Source organism: Podarcis muralis, chromosome 2, assembly GCF_964188315.1.
Source record: "Podarcis muralis chromosome 2, rPodMur119.hap1.1, whole genome shotgun sequence".
NCBI lineage: Eukaryota > Metazoa > Chordata > Lepidosauria > Squamata > Lacertidae > Podarcis > Podarcis muralis.
The window spans coordinates 71063995-71078734 of NC_135656.1; the positions used below are offsets into that span (position 1 = coordinate 71063995).

The following is a 14740-nucleotide window of genomic DNA, read 5'->3' on the forward strand; positions in this document are numbered from 1 at the left end:
GATTGAAGCTGGTTCAAGAAAAAAAACCCCACACACATCAAGCAACAGTATTTATCAAGAAATTACCGGATCAATCTGGCTAGCATTGTGTGTACGCAGCTTGAAAAAGTAGAAGTGGGAGTGCACCGGTGCAGAGTAAGTGGTAATGTGTACGCCTCCTTAGCTTCACTCTTCTCTGCCATGCCTCCCAACTCTGTATATCATTGCACCTTCTGCTGACACTGTCATGACCTCACAGCAGCTACATTAGCATGAGATAACCCTGGCACAGCCATAGTGCAATGCCAGCCAGCATGAATTGACTAGGCTTGCTTACCTTCTGTACAAAGGGGCAACCCAATTCTCTTCCAGTGGACATAACGTATGATACGATTGCACTGTTAAAATAACTGCATACTGCCCAAAGTCTTGTCACCTTACTCTCTCTCACTCAAGGCAGTACCAACCCTTTGAGCAGAACAAGAAAGAGTGCTCCCAGCTTACCATCTTCCCTTAAACACAGTTCATTTTGGAAGGCTCAGATGGTTCATTTATTGACTTCAAGAGCCACCTTAGGAGTTAGTGGAAAAGAACTTGGGCATTCGTCCAAAACTCAGCGAGTACTTCACCTGTGTTTGTAATATGTCTTTGACTCTTTATTAATAATTGATAGGAAACTTCACTCTTAATTGGCTGCAATATTAATAATTCCTTTGTTAAGAATTTTAAGTGTTCATGTATCTGTTTTAAAGGAATTCTACTTATTCCTTTGGTCTCCATTTTGTGCATGACAGTATATATCAAATACACTTAAAGTTTAAAAAAGATTAATCATTGCAGTTTTCTTTGTTCATTAATTTCCATGACACATAGTTTCAAGAACTTCACCTTACTTTGCTGAAGAAAATAGGCTTCTGGAGTATGGATAAAATAGTGAAATTAATCTGATATACTTTGTTTTGTCCTGGGTTTATTAATTGTTCTTTATTCTTTTAGGCATTTCCTAAGTTCACCCTTCATTAGATATTTCAGCAGCTCATTACTTATACTATTGTACTATTTCCCTCACCATGGCCTGTTTAAGTTGATTTTGGTTTTTGATAAGTTGACATTTGCTTTTTGTTAGCCTTTCTGTGTGTGTGGTGGGGAGAGAACACAAACACCACCACCAAGTTTGCTCTTGTGGTTGTATGAGAGCAATCCATAAGTCCTCCCCACCCCCGCAAAAAGCTGACTTTTCCTTTGATGCGCACTGAGATGGTGTGAATATGAGGCCCTTCCATGTTTTACACTGAAGAGCTGTTCCACCAGGCCTTTGGTCAGGGCGCAGCCTGACCCCCTCCTCTGGCAATCGGCAATCTGCACAGAATTTTGCTTGATGGTTGCCATTAATTTGATCTTAATTTGATTTAATTAATTTTATAATGAATGTTTTTAGAATGTCGGATTATTTTGATTGTTGTTAGCCGCCCTGAGCCCAGCTTCGGCTGGGGAGGGCGGGATATAAATAAAATTTTTTATTATTATTATTATTAAGTGCCCATAAACAGCTCTTGAGTGTTCTGATGATGGGACAGGATGAATCATGCTCTTGGTTTTAAAAAAAAGGAGGGGAAGGTTTTATTTGATTTTTTAAATAATAATAATAATATGCATCTCTTCTAATTATTATTTTTTTAAAAAACCTGGCATGTGACTCAGTATCATATACGTTGAGTTAAATATTACTGTCCTCTGTAAACAATGAAACATGGGTAAAATATTTGCCTCCTTGCGAAATAAGCATTAGAAATATGACACAATAGAAAATTAGTTTGATGCTGTGAGCCAGGGACTGGCAGAACTTCAGATCTGTTGGGACCTTTCTCCTAGCTTAAGAAGATGCCAAATTGTATCTTGCCAGGACCAGTCACTCAGCCCACCGAAATGTTTTTTTCATTCCCATTTTATGCCCTCTAACTATTTAAATGCTGCAATTTCCCCAGTTGATGAATATTTATACCAATCAAACAACAAACATGTGCTTCAATCCATCAAGAGTTATCAGTACATACAAGCAGCCTTTTCCACACATTGCTGCTGGGGATGTACATCTGGATATGCAATCACCCTTGCATTGCAATACTCATACAAACTATTTGGATTGTCTGGATATATCTTTGGATGCAGTATTTGTATTCACCTGTCTGGTTGTCCATAACTTCAGCAGGATTAGAACCTTGAAGGCTTGCTTCCAATTTTATGGAAAAATAATGATCCACCCAGTGATAACTAGCGATGGCTGGGCATTTTACCTGCAACTAAATGCTTCTGTAAGGATTCTTGCATGGAAGGTAAACAGAAATTATGTTCGAGAGGAGGAAACCCACACTTCATTCTTTCTTGAAACTGATTTCAAGCAAATGCCTTAATGCTGCTTGATGTAAACCGTATGCAAAGAGTTAAGCTATTTATTAGATGTGTTGTGTATTATTTCCTAAGAGAGTAGAATATTATTATAGATTTAATAAATAATATGTAGTTAAGTATACCAGCCTACGCTGTAAATTACTATAAATGCTATATTTACTTGTGAATCAGCACGTTTCAAGACAGTGCCTTTAGGAACTACCTGAAAAGGGGGAATATATTTTTTGACGATCTTTTATGGCACAGGTAATTTTGGACATTTTACTGGAAATGCATGGATATTACAAAAAAAAATGCAACTTTGTGTCTCCTCCTTCTCTCTGCCCAGCAGGTCAGGGGAGTAGCTTGGAGTAAACAAACCAGCTGGCATGACTAATGATCCAGAAGTTTTGGTACTACAGTAGCTTAGCAGCAAAGCACTTGTTTTTCATGCGGAAGGTCCACACTCTAACAAACTGAGCTATCCAGGCTGAGCTGCTATCAATGGCCAAGCTTCAGTTTCTGGCATCTCCAGGGAAGGTTGATTAAGATCCTGTTTAAAATTCTGGTGTAAAACTGCTGCCAGTAAGTGTAAAACTAAGTTAGATGGGCCACTGGTCTTACTTTTTATAAGGCAGCTTCCTATGTAGTCTGACCCTTCTAAAGTTTCTTCACAAGCCAGCACTGGACCAAAGACAACCATATTTCATTTTGAGCTGGGATAGGAATCACAAGTGCTCATATGCTTATCAAAATGTGAGCATGTTTGTGGACACTGAGTGTTCTGCAAGCAGCAGCCAGTAGAGTGGAGTGGAGATGGGGAAACCTGGGGAGCCATGGCATCACATCCTGTGTTTTTGTTTGACAAATTATGAGAGGAGGTAGAGATGCAGGGCTGCTGTTTTCAGTTGCAGCCATGTAACTCCAGTAAAATGAAGCTGTAGGCTTAAGTTGCATTAATTTTAATTAGTTCCTCAGTCTTCTAGGACAGTCTCTACTATCATCGGGAAAACCTAGTTTGGTGTTCTCCTTATACTTCAGTGAATTCAGTTTTATGTTGATTTTTAAGGTCTTGACAGCACAATTCTATATATGTTGACTAGAAATAAGTCCAAATGAGTTCAATGGAAATTACTTCCAGGTAAGTGAGTGCAGCATTGCAGCCTGAATTATTTAAATCTCAGTCCCAAACATTTTCACAGGCAAATTTGTTTAAAGTTCCAGAGCACGTTTCCTGCTATGCTGTTGAAATGTTATGGGTTGTGACATTGTGCTGCCATATAGCTTAGTACACCCTTTGGTTAACACTTATTTTGTTGTGTAGCCAGTCTTGAAATCAAGTGATTAGTAATTAACTAATATATTCTTTCCTATTTCTGCTTCCATATTTTTTTGTGCATATTTTTATGCCTATGACTAGATACATATAATTAAGGCTGGAAGAAATCCCAGATACCTAATCATCCATGCACCTAGAAACTTAATATTGGTGCTTTAAGAGTTTGAAATATTTTTAAGCCTTGTTATTAGATAGTAATCCTGCCGGGTTGGATTGTTGTGAATTTATGTTCCTCGTAAAGTGCTTAGTTCATGATAAGCACTCTTGATAATAAGTTATCAATGATGACGATTCCTAGAAATGCGATGAAGTAATTTTGAAATATGTCATGTTTATTCCCCCAAATTCTTTGAAGAGTCCAGGCTTGTCCTATTGACCTCAGTATGTCTGGTGAGCTCCACTAGAGCTCTTGCAAGCTGACTTTGAATTACCTTGTGCATTATCCAAAATCTTCAGAAAACATTTGGAAGCTCTCACATAATTTCTCTGAGTCTTCTAAGGGCATGGAAGAATGCCCTTGTAGTCCTCAAACATCTCTCCATCAATCTTCCCAAACCACTCACTTGTTGTTGTTGTTGTTTAGTCGTTTAGTCATGTCCAACTCTTCGTGACACCATGGACCAGAGCACGCCAGGCACTCCTGTCTTCCACTGCCTCCCGCAGTTTGGTCAAACTCATGCTGGTAGCTTCGAGAACACTATCCAACCATCTCGTCCTCTGTTGTCCCCTTCTCCTTGTGCCCTCCATCTTTCCCAACATCAGGGTCTTTTCCAGGGAGTCTTCTCTTCTCATGAGGTGGCCAAAGTATTGGAGCTTCAGCTTCAGGATCTGTCCTTCCAGTGAGCACTCAGGGCTGATTTCCTTAAGAATGGATAGGTTTGTTCTTCTTGCAGTCCATAGGACTCTCAAGAGTCTCCTCCAGCACCATAATTCAAAAGCATCAATTCTTCGGCGATCAGCCTTCTTTATGGTCCAGCTCTCACTTCCGTACAACCACTCACTAACCTACTGCAATAGCAGCAGTGGTGGCGTGCCTGTGGAGAGGAGTCAGTTTCCTCCCTTTTCTGTTGCTCTAATATGGTGGGTAGCAGTGTGCTGGTGCCAAATCCCAGGGGATCATGGGAGATGTAGTTCTCCCATGGGCCTTTGCAGTTGCAGTGGAGCAGCATAAAAGGAGGGAGGGAAAGGAGGAAATAATCTCCGCTCCCCATGTACCATCGCCCTGCTCCTATCACTGCTTGAAAGGTGAATGCAGCAGATGGAAAGAGGAGTGCATTTGGGAGAGTGGAGGCCAGCTGGGAGGGCTTTCAGGGATCACAAGGACTGGCAGAGATGTGCGTTAATCTCTTCTTCAGCTTGGATTTTAATCCTAGCCGGATGATAATGTCTAGGGTAGTAAAGTTTGCCTCTCCTTTGAGGTGTTTGTTTGTTTTAACAAGGCCTCATAGGTTTATTTTTGAGCCAGAGGTCAGAGAACTTTGCTGACACCCCAATATATTGAGTCCTAAAAGTTGGCTTATGGAAGAACAGAGTTCCTCTTTTGCAATCCTCTTGTGTTCTTTTATCCCCTGCTTTGAGCCATACCTTCCTGCTAGAGCATTCCCATGAAGCTCAGCTTCGTTGACCTTGTCACTTCTGGCTTATATTGCAACTATTACTTCTGGGCAGTCTTCAGAGAGCTTCCCCTCAGAGCTGTTGTTCCATTTTGCTTCCCTTTCATGCTCTGCTGTGTTCAGAACATCTGGGTGTGATGAGGTCCCTTTGAAACTTGGTTTCCACACAAAACATTTCCCCATTTTTATATAATAAAACTGATTTTAAATCAGTGTAACCCCTTGAGATAATACAGTTCGTGCCAATTCACAGTTTATGCCAATACTGAAATGCTTATGGGAATGCAGTTTTGGTGCACTCTTGAATTAAGTGTGGTGGATCTATAGTAGCTGGTGTGATATAATTAAATCTGAACAATACCCTTGTTGAGAAGAAGCACTACATTACCTTCTTAATGATAGTTGGCAAACTGAAGGTAAGTAATCAAGACTTTAAAGTGCTTCTCTACAGTGTATTAGAACCATTCAGTGGTTGCATGAACACTGATAATAAGAACATAATTTAATTTAATTTAATCCAAATTCCAATTTAATATCTAAAATATATAAGGTTAGATAGGCCAAACTGGAGGAAGCATTAATGTTTAAGGTGGAGTACGGAAGTTTTCCCCTACTACCTGTGTGACTCTTAAATGGCTAGAGGGAAACATGTTTTCAAAAATTATTATTTTAAAGTGCAATTCAGTACACATTTGGGGTGTAATCCCTCCTTGAATTTAGTAAAGGTAAAGGTAAAGGTACCCCTGCCCGTATGGGCCAGTCTTGCCAGACTCTAGGGTTGTGCGCTCATCTCACTCTATAGGCCGGGAGCCAGTGCTGTCCGCAGACACTTCCGGGTCACGTGGCCAGCGTGACATCGCTGCTCTGGCAGGCCAGCGCAGCACACGGAACACCGTTTACCTTCCCGCTAGTAAGCGGTCCCTATTTATCTACTTGCACCCGAAGGTGCTTTCGAACTGCTAGGTTGGCAGGCGCTGGGACCGAACGACAGGAGCGCACCCCGCCGCAGGGATTCGAACCGCCGACCTTTCGATCGGCAAGTCCTAGGTGCTGAGGCTTTAACCCACAGCGCCACCTGCGTCCACCTCCTTGAATTTAGTAAACATACATAAATTGTAACTTTGACTTTCTTGCAAGTGATGGGCAATTTATTTATTTTTTAGTTCATTAATTTATGTTGCATTTTTTGTTCAGATTTGAAGGTTAATGTGCTTTTGATAATAAATAAAGCATATTTAATCATACCAATAATTTCATATACTTCTATCATGTCCGTCCCTTTGCTTATATTTTTCAGAGCTAAAACGTTTCCTCACATAAAAGTTATGCCAGCCCCCAGATCATTTTGGTTGTAGTATGCAGGGTCATGTTTCTTTCACACATTTTTATGGACATGCACATGATGCCATCTCCCAATCACTTACATCTTCTATTGCCCCCCTCGTTCTTCTGTCTTTACTCAGACCCCAGAAAGCCTGACTTTTTCTAGAAGAACAGAACAATAGGGTGGTCTCCACAAGTATAGATGCCTTTGGAGCTCCTCTTCTGTCTTTTAAAAAGGGCAGGGTTTTGATTTGGAAAGTGGAATGTAGGAAAGTACTGTACTTGTTAAATTCTGTACTTGTTAAATTGCCTTTTGAACTGGTTTAGAAGCACAAGTCTGTATAGACACTTCTCATTAAAATCCTCCATTATTCAGGACCAGCCCTTCTATTAGGCAAACTGAAATTCTTGTCTAAGGCAAGTGATTTATTACACTTTATCAAGTTTTTTTTGAATGAAAGAGATATAGTTCTAAAGCAACATAACCCAGTAGTTCTATAACTATACTACAATAATATTGTAGCATTATGCAATTATAGTGCTGTTCCTCTCTTATAGACTTAAAAATATTTTAGTGATAATTAAGGATCAATTAAAATAGCAAAAATAGTGCCTTAAAATGGCACCTGCTACAAGTGTTATAATGAATATGTTCTGAGCTGTGATAGATTCACTTTAAAAATGGCTAGAGAGAAGCTTTTCTCCCTCTGTCAAAATGCTAGAAACAGGCGATCCAATTAAGCTGAAAGTACTCCTTGACTTGCATCGTTAAAACCATGGAATTTTCTATCACAAAATTAAACAATAGCCATCAACTTGGAGAGTTTAAAAGGAGTTTAGACAAATTTATGGAGGATAAGGCTGTTGCTGGTCATAATGCCTGTATACTATCTCCAGTATCAGAGACAATATGTCTCTGAATATCAGTGGCTGGGGATCACAGTCAGTACGTTTCCAAGCACAATTCAAAGTGTTGATGCTGACCTTTAAAGCCCTAAATGGCCTCGGCCCAGTATACCTGAAGGAGCATCTCCACCCCCATCGTTCAATCCGGACACTGAGGTCCAGCGCTGAGGGCCTTCTGGTGGTTCCCTCACTGCGAGAAGCAAAGCTACAGAGAACCAGGCAGAGGGCCTTCTCGGTAGTGCCGCCCACCCTGTGGAACGCCCTCCCGCCAGATGTCAAAAAGATAAACAACTACCTGATATTTAGAAGACATCTGAAGACAGCCCTGTTTAGGGAAGCTTTTAATGTGTGACATTTTAATGTATTTTTAATCTTTGTTGGAAGCTGCTTAGAGTGGCTGGGGAAACCCAGCCAGATGATGTGGGGTACAAATAATAGATTATTATTATTATTATTATTATTATTATTATTATTATTATTGCCTTCATGTCCTGCTGGTGGGCCACCATGGGAACAGAATGCTGGAACAGATAGGTCTTACATCCTTACAACATGCAGGGGAATAACATGACCCAGGACTTCCATTTTAAGTGACAGCTCTGTGTCTAAGAATATAGTTCTACCATCAGACCAGTTTGGTCAACTAAACAAATATATATTGATTAGATTTGGAATGGATAAAGTATTGAGCTGACTTCAGATATGTACTGGTTTAATTAATAGTCATTTGAAAATGATGGCTAACTACCTCCAGACAGGAAACATTTCTTCATATTGCTTTATGCTTACATGAAGAGGAGCAAAAGCAATGAAAGTGTTTTCCAATATGAGAAACCATTTTACAACATAATAAAATTGAGGGTTATCATATGTTCTAACATCTTTTGCACAAGCACACACATACACCACACAAACAATTTTAAAAGATAATTTGTCATTTTCATCAACAGTTCCTAATTATTATTAGTATTAGTTTATTTATATATCTTCCTGGGTTGCCCCAGCCACTTTGGGCTGTGTCCAACAAAAAGTAGTAAAAACACAACACAGCATCACACACTAAAAACTTCCCTGAATAGGGCTGCCTTCAGATGTCTTTTAAAAATCACATAGCTATATGTTTGACATCTGCTGGGAGGAAGTTCCATAAGGCAGGTGCCACTGCCCAAAAGGCCCTCTGCCTCTACCCCACCACTGAGCCTTTCTGGTAAGTGGCAGTGACACTGCTGCTGTGAGGATGGCAGTGTGCTGCTGCTCTGCCTCCCTGCCAGCCACTATCACTCAGAAGACTTTGTGAACAATCCTTCAGATTATCGGGGAAGACATGGGGCTGCCTTTTCTTATGTTTCTTACAATGTGTAGTTCTGCTGTGAGAGTCACAAGGAATTGTATGGTCGGAACAGCATGCATGCATTAAAGCAATCTACTTGAACAGTATGAAACAGTGTCATTGATGTATTCTAAAGATTTATAGTGCTTATTAAACATTCATGAAGACTTTGGCCTTGTCAATGCCAAATCTATGCTAGGAGCAAATAATATATTTGTGCCTTTGGACACAAACCACTGCATATCTGTGGGTTGGATAAGTTGATATTCCTACGCTGATAATAGCTTCCCTACAGAAAAACAAGTTATACTGCAGGAACATGCAACATAGACAGTAGCTTGTTTTACTGTAAGTATGCCTGGCAGGAATCCATAGGCAGTGGCAACTTCCTGTACAAATGGTGGACAAAGGTGGTGTGTGTGTATGTGTCATTGTGGTATTTTTGCAAAGTTTTATTTTGATTTCTCTGTAGGTATCTTCAAATATGCTGAGTAGCCATGTGGTTTTGCTCCTTTCCTTCCTTGTCCTCTAGCCATGGATAAGAGAGAGCACCCAGGAATAAGTCATTAGCTACATCACATTTGGGATTGGCTTGATATTTACTTGACTCAGAGAAGATCAAGCTTGGTTCAAACATTATAGTTGCAATGGTGGCTGATGTTCCTGTAGTTGGTTCACGTATCATTTGGGCAGCATATGAGTTGTCCAGATAACACATCGCTCCTATCCTGCTTCCTCTTGATCAAATCCACTAATGCTTACATGGGGAACACCCACATTATCTTGTCAAACCATACTCAGATGCTACCAGTGCAATGGGGAGCTGACTAGAGGGAAACGGCAGATGACTCAGATGCAACTTGAGCTGTATCAAAATTCAAAGTATATTTAAATGAAAGAATGATTGAGCCTGAGGATGGGTAAATGTGTTTCAGCTAAGAGAGTCACCTTCCCTTGTGGCCATCGCACTCTTATGATGGGATTATGGAAAGTATGTTCAAAACCAGTCGCAACAAAATATTGTTTGGCACACACATATTACTGCATTATTTATTTCTGTTTTTGATGTAGTTCTGGTTACACAGGAATTCAAAAAAGTATTTGGGACAAAGCCAACACATTTGATCTACAGGACTGAGCACTGGATGAATAGTGCAGAGTTTTCTGTCAGTGTATGATAGGGAGTTTATAAATATTACTCAGACATGAGAGAATATGAAATTGCAATATAATATCCTGGTGAACCTCAGAAGGTTAAATTCCCAAAAGACCAGGACTATGTTTGATCCTGCCCTAGAAACTGGGAAGAGGATGGGTGAATTTAGATATTTTGGTTTGGAATATTCCTTAATAAGGGAAGCCGGAATGAATGACAATATATATATATACATGCTTGTGTGCTAAAGAAGAGATGTTCTTGCAGTCGGCTGACCTATTTTTAAGTTAGAATAGAGAAAAAGCAGCAGCTCTTGAAGTCTATTTTAAACACCTTTCCATTTTTGGCAAAATAGAAAAACTGCTTTTTATAATGCCATGTAGCAGTTGAATTATCTACCTATCCTCTATCATAGAAACAGCATAAGTGGATGGGATTTGTTTCTTCTAGCTGGCTATGAGTTCCTTTGCTTGCATGAAGACTTGAGAGTGGTATTGCAAATGACCACACAGCCTTCTCCAGTAGTGGGAATATATCCAGTTGGAACTGAGTATGCCTAATTTCTGTTGGTTCTAATTTTTGTTTATTTTTATTTGTATAAAAATGTATGCCTCACCCTCCAAGTCTATACGCAATGCTCACTTGACATATAGCCCCACCCCTTTCAGATTATAGCCTTTGGGGAAAAGAAAGGACACGTTTTTAGCTGTTTTGACTTTAAATACAATTGAATCTTGTATTTACAACTTGTTAGATTGCATCTTGAAGAAATATCCATGTCTTGTGGTTTTAAGAAATTGGTGGAGGTAAAGATGGCAATCATTTTCTCGAAACATCTATTTACACTTATTTTCTTGCCTTTAACTTTGAATCTCGGAGATTCTCAAATGCATTTCAAAGTATATCCTGAGGAAATCGTCAAGGCAGTTTTGCCTATTATTTTACCTCGATTCTCTGCAACCTGGTTGACATCTGCATTTAATGTGTTTCAGCACACCAAGAAGACCAGATCAATCGGACCCCTCCTTTGGACAGAGAGCAGCTTCCCCATCCCCAAAACCGGCTGCTCAGACCAGCGAAAGCACAAGAGAGATGAGGAGCCATGGGCAGACCCCCCAACAGGCTGATGGGCCAAGGAGGACACTCCAAGTGGACAGCAGGAGCCAGAGAACAGGGCGCTCACCGTCTGTGTCACCGGATCGAGGCAGCACCCCTACCTCACCTTATTCTGTCCCACAAATTGCACCCCTTCCTAGCAGCACACTCTGTCCTATATGCAAGACAACAGAACTCACCTCCTCTCCCAACCAGCCAAACTTCAACACCTGTACACAGTGTCACAACAAGGTCTGCAACCAATGTGGATTCAACCCCAACCCTCACCTGACTGAGGTAACACATAAACTGCACATTTTGATCAAGTTATGGGGCATCATTACTTGATTTCTGTTAAGATGTCATAACTCAGGTGAGGGCCTCCTTGCACTGTGTGATATGAAAAGGGGAGTTTGGAATTCAACCTTTGCAGATAGTTATTGACATCTGAAACACTGAGTGATGTGTGTATGTGATGAAGGTGGGATGAGAATGGTTTAGAGGACTGGGGAACTATAGTGCTTGTAGTAATGTCATGCCATCACATAGAGAATAGGTGCATATGCAATTTTGTTGAGAGCTTGGTTGTGTACACCTGGCTAAACTGCAACTAACTTTTCAATTGTAAAAAACAAACAAACTGCAACTAACTTTTCTAAATGAATTCTGTCAACCAACACATTTTAGCTCCTTCATCTGATACTATTCTTGAATCTCTTTTTACGTTTTCTTACGGTGAATCTTTTTCTACCTTTTGCAATAAGAATAAAAGAAAGAGTGAAAGTATGAAAGGGCAGGGAGAAAAAGTGATAGTTTTGCTTCAGTCAACAGGCTTGTTACTAGTTGAAGTTAAAGATAGCTAAAGATTGCTAACACTTGCATGAAGCCTGATATACTCAGATTTTTGTGTGTGAATGGGGCTCAGATAGCTTTGAGGCTTGATGGTTTTGAAATTCAGGAGCACCAGAAGAGAATCTTTCCATTGGCTGTTGAGTAGAATAGGGAATAAAACTAAGCATCTGAAGAGCTCAGATGTTATGGTTGTCCAGATTTGGTCCTCTGATGTGACATTTTTAGAGAGTGGTTTTAAATTATGTTGCACTCAAAAGACTTGTCTTCAGCTTGCAAACAGGCTAACCAACTGTAGCAGCTCCCAAATAGTTCTTGGCCACATTCCCTGGACACCCACCAGTCCTTTGATTTGTATGAAAAATACATCAGGGTTGCATAACCAGACTTTGGGCCAAGCTAGACAGTATGTGAACGACATGATTGTAATTCGTGTTCCTTAATTCTAACCCCTTAAATTTGATAAAATTAAGTTAGGATACTCTTAAACTGGGGTACGTCTTACTCTTCTATACTTTAAAACCAATTAAGTATTTCTCTTTGTTCGGGTCTCTAGCGCCTAAATGTGTAGGATAGGATAGGGTTGGTGAGAGTGCCCTTTAATTTTCTAGTCTGGGGAGGTTCTCCTCTGACTCTTATCATCATAATTATTTATTAAATCAATGTGGTGCTTTTGTTATTAAATGGTTTTGCTTACTGATTGATATATGGTATTTTATTGTACTCTGTTGCATGTACTACGTTAATACGCTGCTCACTGCTTGGCAGGCATTTGCATTGAAAAGCTGCATATAAATAAACTGCATCATCATTTTTATGTTATTATTTTCCTATTGTGTGATAGGAGAGAGGTCACTAGTATTAAAACTATGGCATGCAGGAAGTATGCCGGTAGTTAACCCCTTTGCTGCACTTCCAACAAATCTAGCATCTCCTGTGCCAAATAGCAGGTTTTTTAGGGTAGTGGGCTTTGACATGGGGAAGGAGGGACCCACCCTTCACATTGTCTTGATTGCCTCTGTGGCTGCTATTTAATTAAAAAATACCTAAATATATGAAGAGCAGTCACACAAACATAGGTGTATTACCTTGATACAGTGGTACCTCAGGTTACATACACTTCAGGTTACATACGCTTCAGGTTACAGACTCCGCTAACCCAGAAATAGTCTTCAGGTTAAGAACTTTGCTTCAGGATGAGAACAGAAATCGTGCTCCGGCGGCGCAGCAGCAGCAGGAGGCCCCATTAGCTAAAGTGGTGCTTCAGGTTAAGAACAGTTTCAGGTTAAGTACGGACCTCCGGAACGAATTAAGTACTTAACCCGAGGTACAACTGTAGATTATTGTGTGAAGCCCACAGAGCAAATCATTCCATTGCTTTGAATCCTTCAATAGGTGCAAGGGATAATAGAGTGGGCAGAGAATGTGAGGTAAGTTGATCGAGGCAGGGTGGAGTACGCCATTTTGTTAAACTAGTTCAGTATGGTTCGCCCCCACGTCCCACTGGTCTGAACATGAGTACGCTAGCCCAGCTAACAAGATTCTCTAGTTATACAAGTTCCATATATAATGTTAACTCACTTGAGCATCTCTCAAGCAGGGAGATAACATAATACATTATCCTTCATCTCACAGCCTTTCATTTGTGATTTAAACTGGATGAATTATTTGTTGCAATGTTTTGCTATCTGCCCTTTTTCATTTCAAAATTATTTACATATAATTAAAGATGCATTACGCTAACCACTGTTACTGCTCAACCTCCATTTATTTCAATGGAGTTTGAAATTAATGGAGTTTGTGCAGCAGCTGCGCTTGAATTATGTCCCGATTTTGTTAATGCATATTTGCCCGAGTACTTTATGTGAAATATATTTTGCAATGAATGTTCATTATGCTTTTCCATTTAGATAAATGAAACTGACTTTTCTGAATAGTATTAAACAGTATGGAAAGGTTGGGAATACACAAAAGGATCTATAAATTCAAATGGCATACTGTACTTTTCCATCTATAAGACACCCCCCTGTATAAGAAGCCCCCTATTTTGGGGGACTCTAAGAGAATGGGGGGAGATGGCACAGAGTTGTTAAGCTCTTTTTGTGGAGGATAGCTCTCTGAGTTGTTGAGCTTTTTTTGCGGAGGGTTTTAGGGGGGTTGCTCACCTGCACGTCTCGCAAAACCCGCCTCCCGTCTGTCCCCTCACTGGCAGAAGCTGCCAATTGCCTGCCTAATTGCCACAGTGTCAGCAAATCAATACCACCCATTGATGCAGCTACCAATAACATGCACAACAAGCACATTGCGGCAGCAATCAGTCAAACGTTCAGCCTATGCACTACCCATGTATAAGACGCCCCCCATTTTTTGGCATTATTTTTAAAGAAAAAAAACTTCTGCTTCCTTTCTTTGTTATTTAGGAGGATTTATATCAGGGGTGAAAAATCTCTGGCCCTCCAGATTCTGACCATTGGGCTTTCTCATTGGGGCTGATGAGAATTGTTGCAGCAACCTCTGGAGAATCACAGGTTCACCCATTTAAATGGAAATTAGCAAAAAAACACAAAAAACTCCCCCCAGCAAATCCAGGCTGGTGAACTATATGAGTGACTATTTTAGATAAAGAAGTACAGTAATCCTAATTGTGGAATATGATGCTTGTGAATTTGAAAGAGACCAATTTGAAGGGCTTGATTATTGTTTATCATGTGAAGTGTTGATGCCACGAGGATGTTTTGAGCAGCCACACTGAGCAGGCCTCT

At 40.2% G+C, this 14740-nt stretch overlaps 1 protein-coding gene across 2 annotated transcripts in view; it reads left to right on the forward strand.

The window, feature by feature from the left end:
* The window catches only part of BSN (bassoon presynaptic cytomatrix protein), a 202222-nt gene that overhangs the window by 15209 nt on the left and 172273 nt on the right, over positions 1–14740 (forward strand). For both annotated transcript variants that reach the window (XM_028718651.2, XM_028718649.2), the window contains exon 2: positions 11027–11426. In XM_028718651.2, coding sequence (XP_028574484.2) covers positions 11027–11426 — 400 coding nt within the window. The remainder of the gene's footprint in view (positions 1–11026; positions 11427–14740) is intronic.